General features: G+C 37.4%; 1 protein-coding gene across 1 annotated transcript in view; it reads left to right on the plus strand.

The window, feature by feature from the left end:
* The window catches only part of EDIL3 (EGF like repeats and discoidin domains 3), a gene marked incomplete at both ends in the record, with an annotated part of 270774 nt that overhangs the window by 100826 nt on the left and 147402 nt on the right, over window positions 1-22546 (plus strand). The window contains one exon of the mRNA XM_082497220.1: window positions 14505-14534. Within this exon, the coding sequence (XP_082353346.1) occupies window positions 14505-14534 (30 nt within the window). The remainder of the gene's footprint in view (window positions 1-14504; window positions 14535-22546) is intronic.

Consider the following 22546-nt stretch of genomic DNA (forward strand, 5'->3'; position numbering starts at 1 on the left):
CTGTGAGACACGTGATGTTACTGAATGCCTTTGGCCTGCCCAAGAAGAAAGCTACATTTTCTGTGCTGAAGTCACTTAGATTGGTGGGATAGGTCTTCTGGGAACCTGAGAAGTCTACTGGTTGAGTGGGAGAGGAGGTGGGGACTTGCGGGTGCAACTTAACAAACCTAGTTTGTTTGTACCATTACAGTCTTCACTAACATATCGGGATAGGAAGGAGACAATTTAGCTTTATAAACACAGAATTTTTTTCATGTCATTACCCAGCATGTGGTATATGAAACACAGTGGCAATGATCTGGCTGGAGAGAACTGGAGCAGCAAAGAGAATGTGATGAATAGAAAACCAGAGTGCAGTACGATGAGACATAACGGCAATGACCTACCTGGTGAGAACAAAGTGATGAAGGGAGCATGATTAAAAGGAATCAAAACGTCCTAGCAAAGCAGCTGAGTAGTAGCACAGGAGAAGGGCAGGGAACTGATTCCACAGTTCAAGTGAAACTTCAGGAAAACTAACTTTTGCTGATTAGTAAGTGGCATGTATAATCTGTAGGACTATGTCATCTGTAGGATTATACATTTCCACTCTTTGGGAGTACAGAAAGTATTGCAGAGCCTGGAGAAAGATCCTCAAACCCTTTTCCAGGGCAAAAGGGTGACAGAGGAGCTAAGAATACAGGTCATGCTTCAGGGAAAGTAGAAAAATATGCTTAGTTTATGGCATTGTACGGTAAACAAAATCATGCCATGCTATTTGTGTAACTACCTTTACAAAAGAAACTGCATTTAGTGACTGATGATGTGAGCATTTTCTAAAGAGCTGATGCACATTCATAGTACTTTTATTTTTTTTAAAAAATGGTATCTTTTATAAATATATGTGCCCTACAAAAATTTTGACACGTATTCAGGGTCCATTATTCACAAGCATGCAACTTGAATAGAATTGGATTTCTGGTTGGCGATGAGGATTCATCAACGTTAGGACCAAAACAGACCATTAGGAAATACACTATGACCTCCTGTAAATCACGGTGTGTCATCACACCCAAATAATGCTGCGTGAAGTCCAAAGAGTCAGACTAAAGCTTTGCGTTTCTCAGGAAGCTTACAAATGTGATATACACAGAAGATGAGGGGATTTTAGAATAGGGAATTTGATGAGGTGAGGGAAGACCCAGCTGATCCAGTTGTCAGCCTCTGCTGACAAGTAGCAGCTACAAAAGTAGCTGGAAAATGCCATTGTTTTGATTATGCATCTTTCAAGGTAACTTTTTTTCCTGACCATTTACCCAACTATGACCATGGTACCAATATACAGGTAAACCTTCATCTAGAAACATCACTTCATGTTTTGAGGTCAATGTCTCCAATTCACTGAACTTTGTTATCTTTGTCAGCACAATGTGTTTAAAAAGAAAACAAAAAGCTTTTAAACACAAGATTTATTTTCTATATGTAAATAGTGCTCAGGTGTTTCTCTATTTATGTTTCCATCACCTGAGTAACAGAACTCTCTAACCTTTACTTCTGATTATTTCTAGTGTTTCTTGTTCGGGTAGCATTTCTGAGGTGTTAACTTTCTCTTTCTTTGATATTTTCACGTCTTTGCTGAAATGTAGATACACGATCTGGACACCTTAATCCAAATCTCTTTTTAGCAGTGTTATAAGAAGAAGCAAACTAATTTTATGGGGTTTTTTTGAGCATTTGTTGTGTCTCCATATCCAGGAATCTCATTACTGCATTATTTACTCCTAGTATTAAAATGTAGTGGGTGAGATGATGGAAAATGGATTGTATAGCACACAGCAAAATAATTCTTTGATCAGTGGGCAAATATAGGTTGCTGATGAGAAAGCCTGGAGCAAGAAAAGATATTAATCTGGCATGCAGTCATACAGCAGAATCATGTAGGCAACTGGATATTGCAAGCTGTACATAGGACTCTGCAGAGAACAATATCAACAGTGGTCCCAGCTTGAAAGAAGAGGAGAGTGCAGGTGCGTGTATTCCAACCAGATATAAGGTTGTGTAATTCAGTGTGATGAGCACCCAGAGAGAAGCTGGATATTGAAATAAAGTTTCCCATAAATATTGCAGTAGTAATGTTGATGAATGAAAGGATGAGCGGTATGAATCCCCACAGTATTTTGAAATACACCAGAACTGATGATCAGCTTAGTGTCACGGATAAACTGAGCGTTCTGCTTTTACCCCAGATAACTGCAGTAGCTATTTAAAACCAAATATTAGTACCGGCTGTCATCCAATATAGTGTGCCCCAAACAAAACTGGTTAAGTAATGTTAGTTGTTCTGGATTGTTCTGACCATCTTCAACACATTTTTGGAAGGTGTCCCTGAACACGGACTCTTTGTGGGTCCAGATGTATCCTTGCTTAACATAACACCAGATACAACTGGCATTATGGCAATGGCATTCTTTCTGAAAAGATAAAGGAAAATGCAATCTATGATAATGATATGAGATGGTGGCAACCTGTAAATATAATTTTATTGCACAGCGGCAGCAGATACCAGGCTCGTACTTGCAAGAGGTGACACAGACCACAGGACATGTATGGGATATCCTTTTGAAACACTTATGAGAACCTTACTCATAGGTTGGTGTAGGAGAGCTGGAAGAAGTTTGGTATGTGAACAACCTAAATAATTAGCGTCACTAGCACCATAGGTTGGAAACAAAACCCCAAACCGCAATAGTAATCCAAATGATTTGGGACACATTCATGGAACATCATACTTGAAGATGTACACAGCATACAGAAGAAATGAAACAATGAAGTTTATATCAAGTAAAAAAAAAATCTAATTTATTTGCAAGATTTTCATCAGAAGTTTTTTTGAAAAGTAATTTGGACATTTTTATTTTTTTAAATAGAAACCAGCATCCCTCTTGTCACTATGCACTGCAGAGCAAACAATACAGAAAATGGACAAGAAGTAACCTTTAAAGTCTTCAAGGTGACTAAGAAAGGCAAAAGGATTTTTAGAAGATGAAGGAGAGCAAACATGGACAGAAAACATTTTGATTTGCCTGTTAGTTTACTGGTTCAATTTTTATGGATAAATGGATTTACCATTAGCTTTTTTCCTCTTTAATGCTATTAGGAAACAAACAACATCTGCCATTCCTTAGTTTTTACCAACCTACAAAAGTGACTGTCACTTTTTAAGTTGCATGATAAATCAGGTATAAATCTCTATGAAGGAAAAGAAATCTCATTAAATAGAGTTGTCCTCTCCCCTGAGGAGCACAGAAGCTTCTGACAGTATAAAAAACAAAAAAAAGGGAAAATAAAAAAACCCTCTCTTGTGACCTGGGTGACCACCTTGATGCATAGTAGCCAACAGACCTGCAACTATTGACCTTCCCCAGACTTCTGAGGCTGTGTGTGGAGTGAAGGCTGAAGATTTTTGCACTGTAATATATTTTGGAAAACAACTAGAACCTCATTAAGCTTCTCACTCACTGAGGTGTGCATTTGTCTTGGCAAAATGGCAGCAAAATTTACATGTTCGCCTCTTGCTGGGAAAGCTTGACCTAATTACAAAGGAATTTATTATCTTGGAGTTGCAAACTTGGATTTTGTCCTGGCTAGACTGAACGCCGGTGATTTCAGTGGAGTTTCTGTCTGCATTATATAAGTCTAAATTGTCCCTTAGTTGTGTGAGGGGCCATTTAAAAAATTCTCAAACTGCAAGATAATACAAAAGTAAAAGAAGCACAGCCAGTGGAAGGTAATATAAATGTGTATTTGATTGATTTATTCCAGGTCACCAGGAGACAATAAATTCAGTCAGTCACTTTTACATTTATGAAGTGGATCTCATGTAAAGACCTTTGTGTGGTGCAAAGAATCAATAAGAAGATACATAAGTGAAGGAAATTCACTGAAATATTGGCTGTTTCATTTTAGTCATTGACTGCAGAAACTAATCACACATTCTGCTCTATCAGCTCACAGTAGGAGGGCATGTATATGTGTGTGTGTATTTTTTTAACATATATAGTGTGTCATTTTGTCCTTTTAATGCAGAGTCGTGGCTAAAGAACACTAGGTTAAAACATGAAATATTTATGAAGCAGAAGAATTTGCTCACCAGATGAATATTTCATGATTACTATTTTTTTCTATTTCTTGAATATATCTGGTATTTAGTCATAATAATCTTTGATGTTGAAAGCTCTTGTAGAATGCTGTACATAGTAAATTAACATAGACTTTAACATACGTGGTTTAATTTAAAATGTAATATTCTAGATAATTTCCTGAAGGGTGTTATTTTCTCTTCAGTGTAGTCATCATAAAATTCTTAGTGAAAAAAAAAAAAAAAAAGGTTTTGGAGGGGGAAAAAATAATTTTGAGAAAATATTGTGGGATTGATTTTCATCTTTTAGTTCAGTCAGTGGAGTTATTGCAAGTTTACTTCGTTACTGGTCACTGGTAGTAGATACTATTTTGTGTTAACGTTAATAATGCCATACAAAGTAACATTAATAATGCTGTATAAAGTTGAGCAATGGAAAATGCAATAAAACTGCATCTGTTAGCATTATAGGCATTTAGATTGCCCACTTTTAAACCTGAACTTTTTTTTACATGAATATTAACTGGAAAATGCCATGGGGGCCATGCAAATTATTCATGAATGTGAGTTAAATTCAGAAGGAATTTTTTTACTTTAAAAACTAACATATATCTTTGACCTAAAAACTAACAGAAAAATGGTTTACCTAAAAACTTTATAAAATATTCCTGACAATATAGTAATGAATTTCATTTTTGATTTTATGAGACAATATTTATTGATGTCTGCTTTTGAAATTTAAAAAAAAAATATTCCAAGTATTTTAAAATTGTGTTGGTTTTATTTTGTTTCTTAAAAGGGTTGAAATTAAGAGGAGGTATTTCACTGCAAGCATGAAAGTTTTAGGTTGACCCAAATATAAAGTTTTTCACTTCTGCTTAATGCATCCTAACTTTTTTTTTTCCATTAGGTGTGGGGAAAAAAAAAAATAAATTCTTCAGGTTCTGTCCTGAAGAACGCAATTAATGACAGAGAAAACAAGCTAGTAATTTCTTTTTCCTTAGTGCACTTAACTGTAATGAAAATCAATCACATTTCAGTCAAGGTTTTCTCAGTAGTTCCTCCAAGTTAAATATGTGAGTATCTGACTGTCATTTTCCCAGATCTCCAAAAACATACACTTTGAGCACTTAAATATATTTACCTTGAACATTAGAGATGAAGACTGTAGAATCAGTAGGGATTTTTCCATCACTGTTGTAATCAGTCCTTTAAAGGGAATGTATTTCAATAATGATAGTATGACAGTCAACATGTCATAAAATGCGTGTTAGATGGCTATGTAAAAAGACAGAAAGGTGGCAAATATACTTAAAGGAAAAAAGTTGAGTAACTGTAGGAAATATATTTTTTTTCTTTTCCATTGCACAGCCCTTCTGTTAATTTTTCTTTAAACACAATGCAATTCACAGAATCACAGCGGGTTGAGGTGCGAAGGGACCTCTGGAGGTCCTCTGGTCCAACCCCCTATGTTCAAGCAGGGCCACCTAGAGCTGGTTGCCCAGGACTATGTCAAGATGGCTTTTGGATGTCTCCAAGGAGAGAGACTTCACAGCCTCTGTGGTTCTGTAACTAAAATACAAAAATCTTACATATTGTCCAGTGTCTGGAATCCAGAACGTGAGCGCTTTGACAACCCAAACAAAAGTGCCACACCAGCTGATAAAGGTACGGTTATGGGTCAGAGCACCACACAGCTTTCTTTGTGTATCCTGCATTTCTATATGTCTTTTTACAAAGAACACCAAGGCATCACTGAATCCAGAAGCAAGGGTCAAAGTATTGATTTAAATTATTCTAACCTGAACTGACCAAATAAAAAGCACTTGCAACATCTCAGGTGCTGAGGAGAACAGATTATATGAATAGTAATCCTTGTTTTTGTGAAGGGCTGCAACAGAGTGCAGTGGAGATGTGAGTGTGTAGAAGTGCTCTAGACTCCATCAAACATCATTTGGAAGGGGGTAATGCAAGGAGAGGTTTTGCCATCTGTTTGCAGCACAGAAGAGGGAAAAGAATGAAGGACAGATATTTAACACAGCTCACCAGAGCCTGACAACTCTTATTTCTCATGGTAGGAGGTGCTGGTTGGGATTGCTTATGAAACGGAGAGGGTGCTAAGCAACCTTCCTCTGAAAAATCAGAACTCTGCTTCTGATGGGAGGTGCATGGAAAATGAACAAAACAGATCTGAGGAACATCTGGAAAAGTAGGTGAGGTGGGATTCAGAAAACCCGCATGCTTGGGATGAAAAAAATCTTGAAAAAAACCACAGCCTTACCTCAAAATCAATAGCCCTGAATCCTACACTAATGAAAATTGAGAGGAGCGGAGGAGCACCAGAATGGTGACTGAGGGCTGCTGTGAAAATGCTTCTTATAAGGGTGAAGTCAGAGAAGCCGATAAACTTTTGACTTCTAGTGGCTTTATTTACTAAGATAAAAGAAAAATCAATGCAAATTATCTTCACTTGTTCATGAGAAAAATCCTTGAGTACTCAAGTTTTAATCATAGTCTGAAAAATTAAGAATAGTATATCAGTGACAAATCAAGGGGAAAAATGTAGCATTTCTGAGAAGAATAAAGAAAGCTCACACCAGGTGTGTTTTTCTAGCTCATATCACTGTGTTCTCTCTTGCCTTGTTTCACTGCATGTAGCAAAGCCCTGTTAGCGTCAGCAAGACAGAAAAACGTCTATTCTTACACTTATGTTTAGGTATGTTTCTCTTTTGGCGTTTGTGTTCATTGAAATACAGTAGTCAGCAAAGAACTTCACATGCTCAGTAAAACCAGTCGAGGGCACAACTATTTGTTCAAAGTGCCCCAGGCTTACAGTAAGTTTCTTTGTCACTTGTGTTTTAGGGCAGAACAATGTGCTAGGCAATGTTGCCTCTGCAGATATCCTTAGATAAACTGATATTTTCTATGAGTCATTGTTGCTGTTTTTAACATAGACCTATGGTAATAGAGTCTGTGAGATCTAGGTGAGGGCAATGTTTTATTGAAGCTGGACATTATTGACACTGGTTTGCCACAGTGTACATCATACGCATCTTTCAAGATATATTTTTCGTTATTAAACAATAATGAATTCAAATATATTTAGGTATTTATTCCAGATGTACTGAAGTTAAATTTAAAGCCAATATTAGCTACAAAGGTAGTAGGATCTTCTCTTGTTTCAGTCAAATCAGGAAAGTTAGAAGTGAATGTCAGTCACAGTATGTCAATCATTCCTTAAACAGTACGTTCCAGTCTCCAAAATTTACCTCAGCAGACAAAATATTGTTTTATTAATTTAAAAATATCTGCTTTGCCTTTCTTGCACCAGGACTTAAGTCTTTTCTATACACATATTCATGCCATGTACCTTTACGGTGGGTGTCCTGGTCAGAGGTAAATCAGGACCAAGTTTGTTCAGTAGCTTTGCTTCTTAGCTGCGCCTCTTCTAACTACTGACACTAACAGCATGTTGTACAGACAGTGTTCACTCTCAGGGTGATCAGATCTATGTTTATAGCTGATGCCAGGCATGGTACACAGAGAGGTTCCTGCTTATACTTACTTATTTCTCTAACCCCCACGGCCAACCGACTTTGTGATTTGCCCCCTTGGAGGGTTGGAAGTGGAAAAGCATAGAGGAGTCCCACCTGAAGGGAGGAGCGGACAGGACGGGTGACCCAAAACTGACCAACGGGTTATTCCATCCCATCTGCCTCATGCTCAGTAGAAAAGCTGAGGGATCAAAGGGTCAGGGCTCTTCCTTCAATGGCCGACGTCTGAGGAGGAGCCTCTCTATTTGTCTGCCTGTGATCCTCATCCTGAATGCAGATCCGGAATCCAGCTCCCGTCAGTCACTGAGTCCAGCCTGGGACTGCCCCAGTGCCAGCCGGTGTCGTGATTGTCATCTCGGGAGCTCGATACGGTTTTGTATATTTTTCATTATTTCCTTTTATTTTATTATTAATATTTCATTAAAGTAGCTTAGTTCCTTCTAAACTCATAAGTCCCTCCCTCTCCTGTTTCTCTCTTTGAAGAGAGGTAGGGGAGAGCATCTGTTGGTCACCTGGTGGCCAGTTCGGCCAAAAGCACAACACACTGAGCATCTGAGTGGGCTTTTATTGTGAGTTGTGGGTTTGTTGTTTTTTTTTTCCCTTGAGGGACAATATCCATAAAATAAAAATCATTATTATCATCATTATTACTTTGCAGTGTGATATATGATGGTACTTGAAAATTTTCCAATCACATAGGAATAGCGGGTCAAATTTCTCTTTAAATGCAGAAAACAACCAAGTGAAAAAGCTTCAGGCAAGTGACTGAAATACAAAAATATGAAATTGTTTGGCTTGGAAGGCCGAGCTTTCTATGTGTAACTATAGGGATATCATGGGTAGGTTTTTGCATCCATAAGTGTAACAGACGCTAGCAGGTACCTACTTAACCATAACTATTTTTTATAGCCTTTTTTAGTATTTAGTTTTAAGATTATGCATTTGGATGTTGGCGAATGCTCTTTGAAATTTAGAGAAGCAAAGACTACTGTACACTTATTTATGGTCTTAGTTGCTTAGCTATTTGACTATGCTTGCTTTAGTACATAAAAGTGATGGGATATTTTGTGATTACATTGTTTGCTCTTTTGGAACACGCGCATCTTCTCAAAACTGCATATGGCAGCCTCTGTGTGTGTGTGTGTGTGTGAGTATGTGTAAAATTGTGTGATATTTCAAGTCATGACAGACTTCTGGTTTCAGAATTACAGCTTTAAGTACTGCTGTGCCTTTGGCAGCACTTGAAACCTTGGCAAGAACTGCAGCTGACTAAGAACTGAATAATTGTTTTAAAACTAAATCTTTTTACGCTGTTTTCCTTAAGAAGAACATCTTGCCAAATACTAGGCTCAGAGGGTCCTCCATTGACTGCCTTGTTCTACAGTGGTACATGTGAAGGCACTAACTGCAAAAATCATTATCTAACCTTGTCTTCTGCAAAATAGAGAATTTCACCTAAATAAATCTATTATTTCATATTTAAACATGCTCTCATTGAGCACCAGGTCCTGATGCTTAGAAAAAAAATGGAAGACTAGTGCGAACGAATTAACCACCTTTCACTGGTATTTCTAACACTGTCATTTTAAGACACTAGTATTCTAGATTTTAATAATACCTGAAGTTTTGCTCAGAAGCACAGTTTTTGTTAGAAATATATTTCTTTAGATAAAATAATGAAGAGAAGAAAGAGTAAGTTCTTCATAGCCTTTAAGTGCTTACCTGAATGTAAACATATGAAGAGTGATAGGTTTCCTCTATTAAGTGCCACAGGCATTTGTAGGGTTTCTTAATTAATGACTTTGTTTTCCATTTAACATCTGTCATCCAAGCAGAGTTTTGTCGGTTCATACTGAGTTATCTCCGACATGCACTAGTGAGTTGCCTGGTGCCTTCCTTCTTGTTTTGGTTTGGTTTTTTTTTCCAAGAATAACTGCAAACACAACTTACCCAGCTGAAGCTAGAAGGAGGCACTGCTGTTCCCACGGGCCCGTGAATGGTGAGGGATGTGCTGGTGTCCCAGGACTACAATTACAATTAACACACGGTAACAGAACAAACCCAACATCACTGTAAAACTGTAAGATAAAAACCTCTTACTCACACAAACATATGTATCTTTGATCGACTGGCATAAATAGTGCATTTTCCAGATTCATCAGATTCATGCATCTTGAAAACAATGCTTTTCTTAGTGTTTGCACCTCCTCTTTATAATGAGGGGTCACAATTATCTACATCGGTTCTTGCAGCGGCAACCAGTTGAGTTGATTGAGTTATTGCTATGAGTTGGTGAGATAGCATTGATCATCCGAGCTGCGGCTTGGAGGTGTCTTCAACACATTTGACCTCACAGCATGGGACAGAGAGAGGTTGGATGCAAGGGGGACTTTGGTGAAAACACGGCTTGTTTCAGTTCTCTGATTGACAATGGGTTGCCTCCTCAGTCACGGCATTGCTGAGATCGAAAGAACATTGACCCAGTTTGTGGAAAAAAATGAACTGAAGTCTGTCGAATGGGGAGCGAGTGAAGAGACAGATTTCTTAAGCGCATATTTTCAATGAAACATCTGTAGAATTAAAATAATGCTTTTAATGACAGATGCTGAGTTTTTGGGAAGTCAGTCAGTCAGTCTTCATAGCGTGCAGGTCCTCTGAGATCCTGCGATTTGATGTTGAGCAGAATATAATTTATTTTTGACATTGCATTCAGAAAAATGTTATTTGCTCTTGGATCCTACTGTTCACAGGTGGTTCATTTGGTTAATTTTGTAGAGATTTGGACAGCCTTTTCCATAGAGATAATGTCATATATCTAATTTTATTGTTTTATATATGTCTGAAATTTTATTTGAATGTTCAAGGCAAACATATTTCATATTAATATAAAATTAACACAAGCCTTAATATAAACACAAAACTAATGTAATATGTCACAATATATAACATAGCATAGCGCACCATAACACGGAATCTGCCTCCCTCAAGCTACCTGTTCTTCAAAGTTCAGATTTTTCCCAGACCCGTCAAGTCTTCTATCATTGTAACAGTAATAATTAGAAGGCTGGCATGGGCATTCAGCGTTGCCTTCTTACATTATCTCCCTTAAGCTAAAGTATGTTGGACAATATGTATCCTGATATATGCTTTCCAAATCTGCCCATGTCTTCTTGGACTCTTTTCCCCACTAATATGGTACAGTATTATTCACATCTAAGGAAAACATTATTAAGTTTTCACAAGTGAGCATCAGATTTTCTCTAAGATAAAGCTAATGTTTTTGCTGCCGTATGTCTTATTATATTTTGTCAACGGTGCATTAAAAGGGGAAGAAAAATGTTCTTGAAAATGCTTTAAAGCTGCAGAGTAGTTTACAGTTTAAGGTCATTCAATGACGTTATCAGATCATGACTTGGGTATGTCTGTGACTCCCTGGGGGGATTTTTTGTCAAATACCTGTCTCTGTACGCATCTCGCTACTCTGGATTTAGAAGAAGAAAACCAAGCTGATGTTGATCCACCACCCAGTGTAGTGAGTCACCAGCTTGCGCCAGCTCAGTTGAGCAAGACGATTCCAGCTTACTCCCTCTCCACCCCTCTGAAATAAGTAAGGAAAGTAAATTACAGATAATTACTATGGAGATGAGTCACTGTATAAATAGCTTTTTAAAATAACTTCAAGTTTAAATCACTGCTGATGGAAAAAAATAGTGGTGTTGTGTAGGAAATTTTTGGTGTGGTAATTTAGTGCATTTACTTAATGTGTGGAAAACAGAGTGCTGACATTGCATTTGACACGGTATGATAAAGCAAAAATAGTTTATTCCTTGAGTATTCAATAGCTTACTGAAGGCTGTTTTTTTAAACATGGTTTACCAAGCTATGGGGGGTAAAACAAGTCCTGGCACATATAAAAAGAGATTAAGTTCATTTGATTTTTTAAAAAAGTGTGCATGAAGTACAAACAAGATCATAACTGCACTTTCATATCTATTTTTAATATGCATCTTTAACTTCTCTCTAGGGTTAAGAAATACAGTATTGACAAGTTTAACTAGTTTTTTTGCATTTTACAAAAGTAGTTCATAGTAATGCTGGTCTAACTCAGACAAGAAATGAAGATATTCTATTCTTGAAAGAGCCTAAACCAGCAATCAAATAGTCAACATTAATTGAATAAACAGAAAAGTAATGTTATTGGCATAGCTGTCCTGGAATCTGAATGATTTATTTCAGCTGAAATTCAGCTATATTTTTTTATTTAGCTGTGTACCTATGTGCAGAGGGGTCCCACTGAAATAACCATCAGGGTATTAACAGAACCCAGTTTTGAATTGCTAATGCTGGTATTCATCCCAATAATTAAGTCTAAGAATATTATTCAAGTAGCAGTCTGAAAAAATTTGTTACTGGAGTGAATATTCCCTGTGTAAATGGACAATTTTGTTTAACCAGTTTTAATGCACAGACACTAGTACCTTCAATTATTTGTTGCTCAAGCAGCAGTTGAGCTTGCAGCTAATACAGATTTTGGACATTTGTAAAATTTAATAATGGAACTTCTAATGAACTTCCATGTTCTGTTCTGTTTGTGCAGTCCTCTCTGCCACTTGTATTTTGAAAAATTACAACATGCTATTAATTAGTTTGTAGTTTGTTTACTTCTGATTCTCTTGTTCTTCAGATTTAAGTACTCAGTTTCTTTTTTGTGGAATCAGCTGTCATGTTATTGAATTAATGATGTATCTGATTAGTTCAATTTAAAAACAATAGAGTGGTATTTTCCCTTCTTTCTTTCATTGTCTTGAAATCCTGTACTGTTGCAAACACACTTTACTTATATGCAGTAATCACACAGTAAAAGAACATGTTATTGTAAAATTTAAAAGCTTGACGTGATCTTTACATATATGCATTCCTCAAAAGGGATTAACCTAATTTCAAAATACGCATCTAGACACTAAATGAGAAGTTACAAAAGGGAAGGGTTAGCCTGTTAAGTACCCTATTTTGGCCATTTTAGATTATACATTTCATAATGTACTGTTCTTGTAATGTAGCCTTCTTAAGTGTATATCTGAACACCAAGCTATATAAATAAAAATCACCTATTTACCCCAGGAAACTTTAGTTAGAGACAAGACGGTTGGCTGGTGCCTGGTGCTTCAGACAGTAATTCATTATTTTCTGTCGATTGGATTTGACAGCGCCCAAAAGGACACCACGCTAGTCTGCAACCAGAGATAACTGATGTGTCCAGCATTAATTGTCAGATGCAGTTGTATATAGAATATTGTACTGAATTAGTCAAGGTGTATAGTTGGTCTCACATGTTGTTGATGTCTGTTGACAAAGTCTCTGCTATGTCTGATGAAGTTTCACTAAAAAGAGGAAAGATCTTCCTGCTCCTTTCCTAATTTATCCCAGCATAACACATGGAGTGATACTGAAGGCAAAGAAGTCAATTTACCAAACATGACACTGATCTTTGAGAAAATGTTTGAAATTTTTATCTATGCCAAGTGCAAGCTCTGACACCGTCACGGTGGATCGATGTTTGCCATGGGTGTAGGAGCATTGTTTGTATGGAACTAATTCTGCACGAAATCAAACAGAAGGAGCTTCTGTTTCAACTGGTAGAAGAGACTCCTTAATAGAGAAAGAATAAAAGTATGGATACCTGTGTTTAGAATCTTAAGAGTGTCTCTATATCACATTTATGGAGAGTCGTATCAGATTTCTAGGTGCTTTTAGAGTATCAAAGTGAGAAACATTTGATTGCTGCTTTTTCTGTCATTGAAAACTTTGCAAGACTGTGAGAAGACAGTTTTTATGATGCATGTGTATATAAAACGAACTGACTGCAAGGAGAGAGAGAACTAGGTCACTGATGTACTTTTAAAATACAGTTTTACTGTGAATACATCTGTGTCTTTCTTTTGAATGTACAGGTAATAGATAGTCTACAGTCAAAGGTGCTTGCTGATGTTAACTTCAGGCAATGTAATGGTTATCTATCACCAAAAGGGAAAGGTCCTAGCATGACGATGTGGATTTTTATTGCTTTCCTCAGGCAGTAAACATCTGGAATGGAGAGTCCAATGGGCAACTCCCTCCCTACCCCCAATCCTACAAAAAAAAAAAAAACCAAAACAAACCACCAAACTAAACTAACCCCCCAAACTGCCATTTTTGCCCCTTAACTACTTAATTTCAGGATCATTATTCCATTACTATCAGGGCCAAGATGGGAAGACACTGAAGGGAACAGAAGGGGTGGAGGATGGAGAGATGGGAAAAAGGTGTGGGCTCTGCCTCTCATAAACTGCTAACCAGCAGCTGGTTTAGCTGTGTCATCAGATGACAGCCTCCACTAGCTAACCAAATAACTGGCTGCTGCAGTTGATATTTTTGGAAGATATAATGTTCATAACAGGTCCTTTTCAGTACTGCAACAGCTATCTCTGGCTGGCTGCAGAGAATTTGGCTGAAACTCTTCTGTTGAGCATTGCTGTCGCAGTATTTAGCCCATCCTATTAGCTAAACTAGAGGGAGAACTTAAGAATGTAATGTTACAAATGTAAGCCAAAATCCTAACCTGTTTTAGCTCATTCTCCACTAAGATGAAACATCTGTTACTCAAGTTGATCAAACTATTTAGAATAAAATTTTTCATAATGTCTTACTGCTTTTATATTGAGAAACTGTAAATAATTTTATAATTAGGACTATATGGATTTCTTTATCTGTATTTTCCTCTCTCTCCCTCTATTCTCTTCCCTTCCCCTTCCCTGTCCCTACCTCTCCCCCCACCCCGCCACCTTTTTGCACAGCCTCTCTTGAAGAGGAACCAACTTCAGCAGGTATGAATAATTTATGATTACATCTGCATCATGGTAACTATTCCTTGAGGGCTACCTTTTTTAAAAATAATTTTATCTGGAATTATTTTGCGTATAACACATGCTAAATAGCCGTATCAGTGTTGGGTTCTCTTCTCTTCTGTCTGCACCCCTTCCCTCTGTCTTTTTTTCACTCAATTTGGAGTCAGTAGGAGATATACTCCTCCAGTAGTAGTTCAAAATCTTCTCTACCACATGTTCCTTCCTTTTTGCTTCTTCCTTGGTTAAGTGGGCACATCATGCTTCACATGAAAAACCAGGTCAAAAGCAATCATGAGTTAAAAAAAAAACCACAATATCAGTGTTTGTGCTATTTTTTTTTTCTCTGTGTCTATGCTGGTGAAGCTCAATCATCTGCATGACCCCCAAAACCGGTATCCTTAAAGACAGTGGAGCCTGGGAACAAGCAGTGAAAGAAGGGAAGGACAGCGGGCTTGGAAGCATCATGCTTAAAGAAAACATTCTGCAAACTATGGCCTGGATATCTGCTCAGTGAACTTTTATTTCCGTTGACAGGCTGCCAAGTAGTAAGAAGAACTAACAACACAGTCATAAAAATTTGTTTAGGAGCTCCCCAAGAGACACAAACACATAGTGTTTATTCTATTGGGAAGATTAACTATTTCTAATTAATTAGCAATCCACTAGCTTGGGAGTATTTAAAGAGAAAGAAGACAACATACCAAAGAAGAATTCACCATCCATGGAGGTGTTTAAGAAAAGGGTAGATGAGGTGCTTAGTGACATGGTTTAGGAGTGGTGGTGGTTTTATCAGGGTAGGTTAATGGTTGGACTTGATGATCTTAAAGGTCCCTTCCAACCTCACTGATTCTATGATTCTATAACATGTGGCACTTTGTACACTTACCTTTACACTGTGATTTTGACTGAACTAATAAATAAATGCCCTTTGAGATCATCACTTAACTGAAGCCATTCCTTGCTTTTGTCACTGATTTTTTTTTGAGCCTAGTGTTTAGTTAACTGCCATTTCTGTCTTTGTATTCCATTTATATAAAATATGCAAATGCATTTAGACTTTCATGACAATAAAAGCTCTTTTACAGTTTGAGTTTAATATTGTTTTAATGAAATTTAGGTGTTGAAGAGATAGAAGACACAATGTATGACAGAAATTTCTGCTTCAAAGTCATTAGTAAAAAGTAATCCCTACAACAGCCGTGTGGCACAGTATGTACACGTATGGACAGCTGCATGGTATGTCTGTGTGCAACTACTACAAGCAGTCTGTTTTCTCCCATGGAAAATAATATTACTCTTCTACAATTCTGTATGATATTCAATCTTTTCCCTTCCATATTTCTATATAAGTTATTGTAGCATTTTTTTTTCCGAAAGAAGTAAAAAAAAAAAACAAGGGGAAAAAAATCACTTCTGAGAAACAATAAAAGTTGAAAATTCCATATAAAGTGGAGAAGGTGACTTCTATTGGAAAGTCTCTAGAATTAAGTTTAATTCAGAAAAGGAAGTGAAAGGATTAGAACAGAGAAGCACAATAGCAGAAGTTCCAGGAAGAAAGTTGTACTAGAGATAGCACTTAAGAGTTATCAAAAAGTCATAAAAAATAGACATCTAAAAATCTTAAGATCTGCCCGTTAAATTTACTTGGTGAACATGGTGTTAAGCAATAACTGAAATATAGATTGCTTCCATTTTATGTGTTGTTTTTTTTTTTTTGTTTCTGTTGGGAAAACTCCAGGTTTCTCTGGCTATTAAAACTGGTGCTTTGTTTCTCCCCCAGATTTCTTGTTTAAGAAGCCTTTTAAAGCAAGGCACCTCAGTTTATTGCCTTAGTGTTTGCCTTGGAACCTATTTGCAGAATAAGAAACTATAGATCAGTCACTGTGTTTGAAATAAAAAAGATTGAAAAAGATGAAAAACTATAAATTATTTTAACAAGTAGATATTTCAAACCTGACTTGCTGGACATAGCCTAGATACTTCTTAAGAGAGACCTTACTAGTTTTTCTGTTAGACATCCTCTAGACTTCTGTAGTAATAATGGATTTCTGTTTTCTTTTCTACTTGTTTTTTGTTAGATTCCACTCTTTTATTCACAGTATCATTTAGGTAAATTTGATTCAGGCTACTAGCATATTAGGAAGAAATAACATTGCTTCCTTGAGCTCCACTACTTCCCAGGGTTTATCCCTGGGCTCAGTGAGTGCCCTACTGCGAAAGGGGCAGTTTCTCATAGAGTTTTCAGTCCCACAAGCCCTTCCTTGACGTAGAGTCCCAGTGCTTACATGCTGAGTCTGTTCTTGAGAGTAGCATGCTGAAATGGCACCAGAACCTACTTTCTAGATCATAATGTATGATTGAATGGGGATTATATACTTGCCCCTATAAAAAGATGCCTATGTCGAGGGTTGTGTTTCCCCTTATGCACTTTTCTTGTTCTAAATATACTTGCATTTAAAAAGTCACTGAAATATCATTTTTCATATATTTAAAACACTAGACAAAATTATTAAAATCCCAGTTTTTCCCAGTTGATTTTTACTTTGAGGTTGATGCATATTATCAAATTTTTAAGATTTTGATTTTTCATAACTATTTATTGTGGTGGAAGGTAGGAAGGTTCTAATCAACACTATCTTAGTTAGATAGTTTAACATAGTTGGATATTAGATGGTTTAGAAGGTGGGTAGTTTTAGATTGAACATAAAGAAAATTTTTTTTTCTCTGAGGGTGGTGAGCCCCTGTCCCAGGTTGCCCAGAGAAGCTGTGGCTGCCCCATCCCTGGAGGTGTTCAAGGCCAGGTTGGATGGGGCTTGGAGCAACCTGGGCTGGTGGGAGGTGTCCCTGCCCTTGGCAGGGGGGTTGGAACTCGATGATCTCTAAAAGTCCCTTCCAACCCAAAGCATTCTGTTATTCTGTGATTCGAATATTAGGTAGGTCTTTTGCTTGAACAGAGGAATATTGTAATCAATTTGTCATTGTCTTTCCTTCACGTCAGCAAATGCTTTCACCATTTGATGCTGCGCTGTTTGTCAAAGAGTAGAAGAGATCCAGTTGGTTAAAGTGCTGGCAACACGTCGTTGATTCTCAGAAAACTACATTATGAGTTCAACTGAAAAATATTTGAAATCTTACTGAGATTAATATTTGCATAGGAATTATATCCTTATAAGCTAACTATACTATTTGTTCCTTAAAAATATTAAGTGATTTTGAGTATGAAATTGGATTTCAGAAATGGTATCTCTTCTTCCTGAAAATAATGCTCTAATGGCCTTCTATTGATTGCAAGAAGTTGAAATTGTAACTCCTCTGATGAATATAAGAAAAGAAAACCCAAAATAAACAGATGTCTGTAGCTTACTGAAGTGAAAATTTCCAAAAAGTTCATGAGATATTTAATATGCTTACTCTCTCACCCTCAAAACCACAAAGATGCATCTGGTCTAGGCCCAAGGACTTCAGTTTACTGCCCACTGTACAGCAGTGCTTGAAGTTTTGTGACAGCATGCTCTCAGGCTTCTTTTGGGGCAGAATTATTTTGCTGTGGTGTGCAAAGCCATTCTGTTTTGCACGTTTCATGGAAGTGATGTTAGTGATAGAGGAAAAACATCTTTCCATATTATTCTAGGGGAAAGGATTAGCTGTTCTCCTATGGTGTGTAACAGAGATTTACTCTGTTGCTTAACTTGGTTTACACATTTGTAACAATTCCTTCCCTTTTTCTTCTTGAAGTGCATGCATTATTTTTTCAGTGCCTGAAGCTAACTTGTTAATTACTTTTCCGTATATTGCAAGCAAAATATAGACTAAATCAGAACATTATCGAAAGGTCATATTGAACCCTATTCTGATGGAAATGAAGCTTATGCAGTAAAAATAGCTCTAGATGCCAGGTGGCACTGAAGGCTATTGCAGTAGGCTGTCACATTTAAAAGCTGGAAATCTTGCTTAGGTCAGGAATGGAAATTAATTAGTATTTTCAGGCTATCCCTTAGTGAATGTTTGTCCATATGTCATAAAAATAACTCAGTTTGGCAGAATCGCTAACTTCTTTTCAGGATTAGGCAAAAGGGTGCTAGGAGGTTGAGATTAGCTTGCATTGCTGGCAACTGTCTGAGAAACTCGTACATGGGCATTTTTCCATAATCTGCATAGTTTTAGAGAGTGATATTTGTGGTGAGTATACAACGTTCATCCCAGTGTACAAGTGGAAGATCATACAGTATCCCCTAAACTAGTTATTGCTTTATGTCATGAACATTTTCTCTTGCTTGCTTGTCACTTTCTCACCTGAACTTTGAGACGGAAGTTTTCCATGCCAGGCATCTGCCTCAGGCTGAACTCAACTCAAATCGTTTCAAGATTTCTCATAATGAGGTTAAGGAAAAAAGGTGTTCTGCTGCCTATTTTGATTCTCAGAGCTGTTCTACTGAGAAACCTTTCTGCTCTGATACTTTGGAGCTGGGAAATGCAATTTCACAGTGCGGTGTCAGAGGTTGCTTTTATTACTGCCATGGAAAAGTCCATAGAGTCAGCCAAGGAGGTAGGCTTAGTTCACGCTCAATTAGCAGAGACAGCTTCTGACCTAACAGAGTTGAGAAGTCCGTTATAGGGAAACCAGCAGTGCGTACTTACTGTCTGAAGGTGAGTGAAATCTCTGCCATACCAACTACCAATGCATCTCTGTAGCACGGAGAGCAGGGAGCAGAACAGATGGAGATGTGACCCTGGGAGGCAATCGCAACGCCTTTGTCTCAAACTCCAACAATATCAGCAATGTCTATTGGTACCAGGTCTGTACCAACAGGGTAACTTTATTTAGGTGCTTTTCTACCTGGGAAGCAGTATTCCCCAAGAAAAGGCTTTGCAGGTGTCAAGACCTTGCTTGAACAGATACAAGGAGCAGAACTATCGGTTAAGACAGTGTCATGTGAGTAAAATAGTCAAAGATTACTATTTGGTATTGATTGCTTCATCTTCTGAAGATGGAGCAAGAGCAAACAAGATGAAGAAGAACAAACTACAGTTCTTGTTGCTTGCAGAATCTCAGTGTACTCTGTGGCTCTTTGAGTTCTCTGTACTTCCAAGAAGTAAAGCTGAAGCACATGAGACAATATGGCAAAAGGCTAACCATGGCAGAGAACAGATGACAAAATCCTCTCCTGTTAGAACAGACAGATTGTCATCTAAGAAGTGGTGGAAACTGACACAAGAAATTGCCGAGGGAGAAGGGAGTTGACAGGCAAAGAAATGAGATTAATGAGTTGTGCAGTAGTATGGAGTGAGTGGGTCTAAATACATGCACACAAAGGGGAAAACTGCAGTGGGATGATCTGCTCTTGCAAGAGTTGTTTCCTTCACACAGGCCGTGTATTTCTGATTCCTTCCTCCAATCTGCTTGTGCTTTCTTCCTCTCTCCTTTATGCTTGTGCTAGCAACTGCACAGCTACATGTTGGGCTGCATCAGGTGACTGTTCCAGCTGAAAGTAGCCTCTTCCCTAATGCAATTTCCTTGATAGCCTTAGTGTTCATTTGGTTCATCTCCGTCATCTTGACTAGCCATGTAGTGGTGGGTGTTCTGTCATTGGGAAGGGGAATTTGGTATAAACGTGTAGCAATAGCTAGAGTGAAGAAAAAAAAAAAAAAACAAAACACCAGTCATCTTTGGTGAGATACTGTAATTAAATTAGATTAAAGCAGTTAAAGATTCCCATCCAGGCATTAGATGCGTGTAAAGGAAAGAAAAAAAAAAAACACAAATGCTAATGAAAGCAAAACAAACAGGAGCAGTGGTTGATCAAGGATTTGGAAGCAGGTTAACAAGCCTGATAAAAAGGATTCTGTTCAAAAATAGCATCCCAAAGAGGCTTATTTTGTCCTTATTTTGGTTTTAAACTGTCTTAAGACCATCTTTAAAGCATTGGATTGACTGCAAAAACGTAAGAGTACTGAAGAAGAAACTTTACTCACTTTCTGTTCAGTGCAAAATTAAGTGGTTTTTAGTTCCTGGGGATTTGTATTACACATTAATACAGAAGGATGAAGAAGTGTTGAATAATGACCCATTTGCAGAATGAGTGGTCCTGTAGAAAGATAGTACATTATAACAAAGTTAAGTAAAGTAAGTGTGCTCTTAGGGCATTTTGCATGGTCAATGTACCAGACCCTTCCATGCTAAAAATTTTAACCCAAATACTAATAGTGTAAGGTTTTAGTGATGTCATGTACATTACAAGTGCCAGTTCTCACACACATAAGTGAATTTGAAATCCTCACTGTTGGCAGTCATGCATTTGACACCAAATTATGTCAAGACTGTTTGGGCAGTAGTCCAAATGCACACATTTATGATTTTTCTCCTGTGGTTTTTAGGACCTCATCTTTTGTTGATTTGTTATGTTTGTCATTTGTTTTTCTTCATACTCATTTATGGTACCACTTCTTTAACACGTTGAGTGTTGCGTGCTTCAAAGATTTTGAGCTAACAAAAAGCTATATCCATGTGTAACTGTACTGACAAGTTTCTGAAGATCAGGCTGCACAAAATTATATAAAATAAATAACAGTGGCTCTGATTAAGTTCCCTGAAATCTAATGATCTTTGAGGTAGAAGTTGCACACTCTTGGTGCTGACTACCTCAACATAACATTTGTAGATTCTGAGCAAAGTTAACCAGTGTGAATCTTGAAAGCACCCTGTACCATTGATACGATTGTAGTGCTCCCGTGTAACATTGGAAGAAGAGTACCAGAAAAGCCTTAATTTCAGAATATCGTAAAATCAATAGATAAAGAAATAATAGAAAAATTGATCAGGTTACAAAGGAATGGAAAAGCGTAAGTATTGCAAGCTCATAGCAAGCTCGTACTGTGCACTGTCCAGTCCTAGGGCTGCTGGGTACAATAAGCAAGAGAAGGAAGAAAAGCAAAAAATAATATTTTAAGATCAAAACCAGGAACAAATTGCCCCTGTATGTTATTATTACTGCTGCTCATGTTATGCTGTTTAACAGCAGGATGAATGGGAAATATCTATGATCCCGCTCTAAGAACTCTCCTGGGAATGATTGTAGCAATAATGTCTACAGTTTTACAAGTTGGTTTTAACAGCCAACAAAAACCTTTAACGATAAGTTCCATCATGTATTTTGTATGTTGTTTGTTCTAGTGACTTTTCCTATCACTTAATATCTCTCGTTCCTAAATAAATACATAAATCTTATTTCATAAAAAGCAGGCAAATTATGAAAATTCTGATTTTGGTAACCTGTGCTGATTCTTGGTAATCTTGCAGAGTAAAATAAGTATTAATTCTTTCAACCAGAATCCTTGTCCTACCTTTGCAGGTATTATGCCCTGTTATGTAAGGGTGTTAAAGAACGTATAGATGCACTAGGTGTAAAGAACTTAAGATGTACTTAAGCAGGTTGGAATGCTGCTAAAGTAAGGAAGGAGGACGTGCCAAGGAAAGCTCTCTGGCACGTGGCATAGCAACAGAGGGCGTGGCTGAACTGAAAGAATATGGTACTTCTGTTGAATTCAGTCTCCTTTGCAACTGATTTTATAATCAGGGAAAGATGCGGTGTTTAGGATCATTTTCTGATGTAGGTCCATAGGTGGCAAGAAGGCTACAACAAGGAAAGGTTTTCGGATACAGGTAGCGCATTTTATTAAACCAACTGATAGATTAAATGGACAGGCATTCAGACACGTGAGTTTTTCTTCATGTGTGAAACAGCAGTATTTTATCAATCATGACCACAGATGTACATAAAACCATTACATTGCTGTGGATTTGTGGTGCATCAAAGCCCAGGAAGGGTTAAAACTGACAGACAATGGAATTATCTGCAAGTGGAATTAAGTGCCCTGGAGGACCAAGGGCAGAGTTTAGTATAAATCTGAGGTGGGTTGTCTTCTTCCACCTGGTCTTTCTTATTATGAACTTCAGCTACTTATCTGACGCCCAGTTCACATCCAAATGAGTT

The sequence above is a fragment of the Vanellus vanellus genome (assembly GCF_965231255.1).
Source record: "Vanellus vanellus genome assembly, chromosome: Z".
Classification (NCBI taxonomy): Eukaryota; Metazoa; Chordata; class Aves; order Charadriiformes; family Charadriidae; genus Vanellus; species Vanellus vanellus.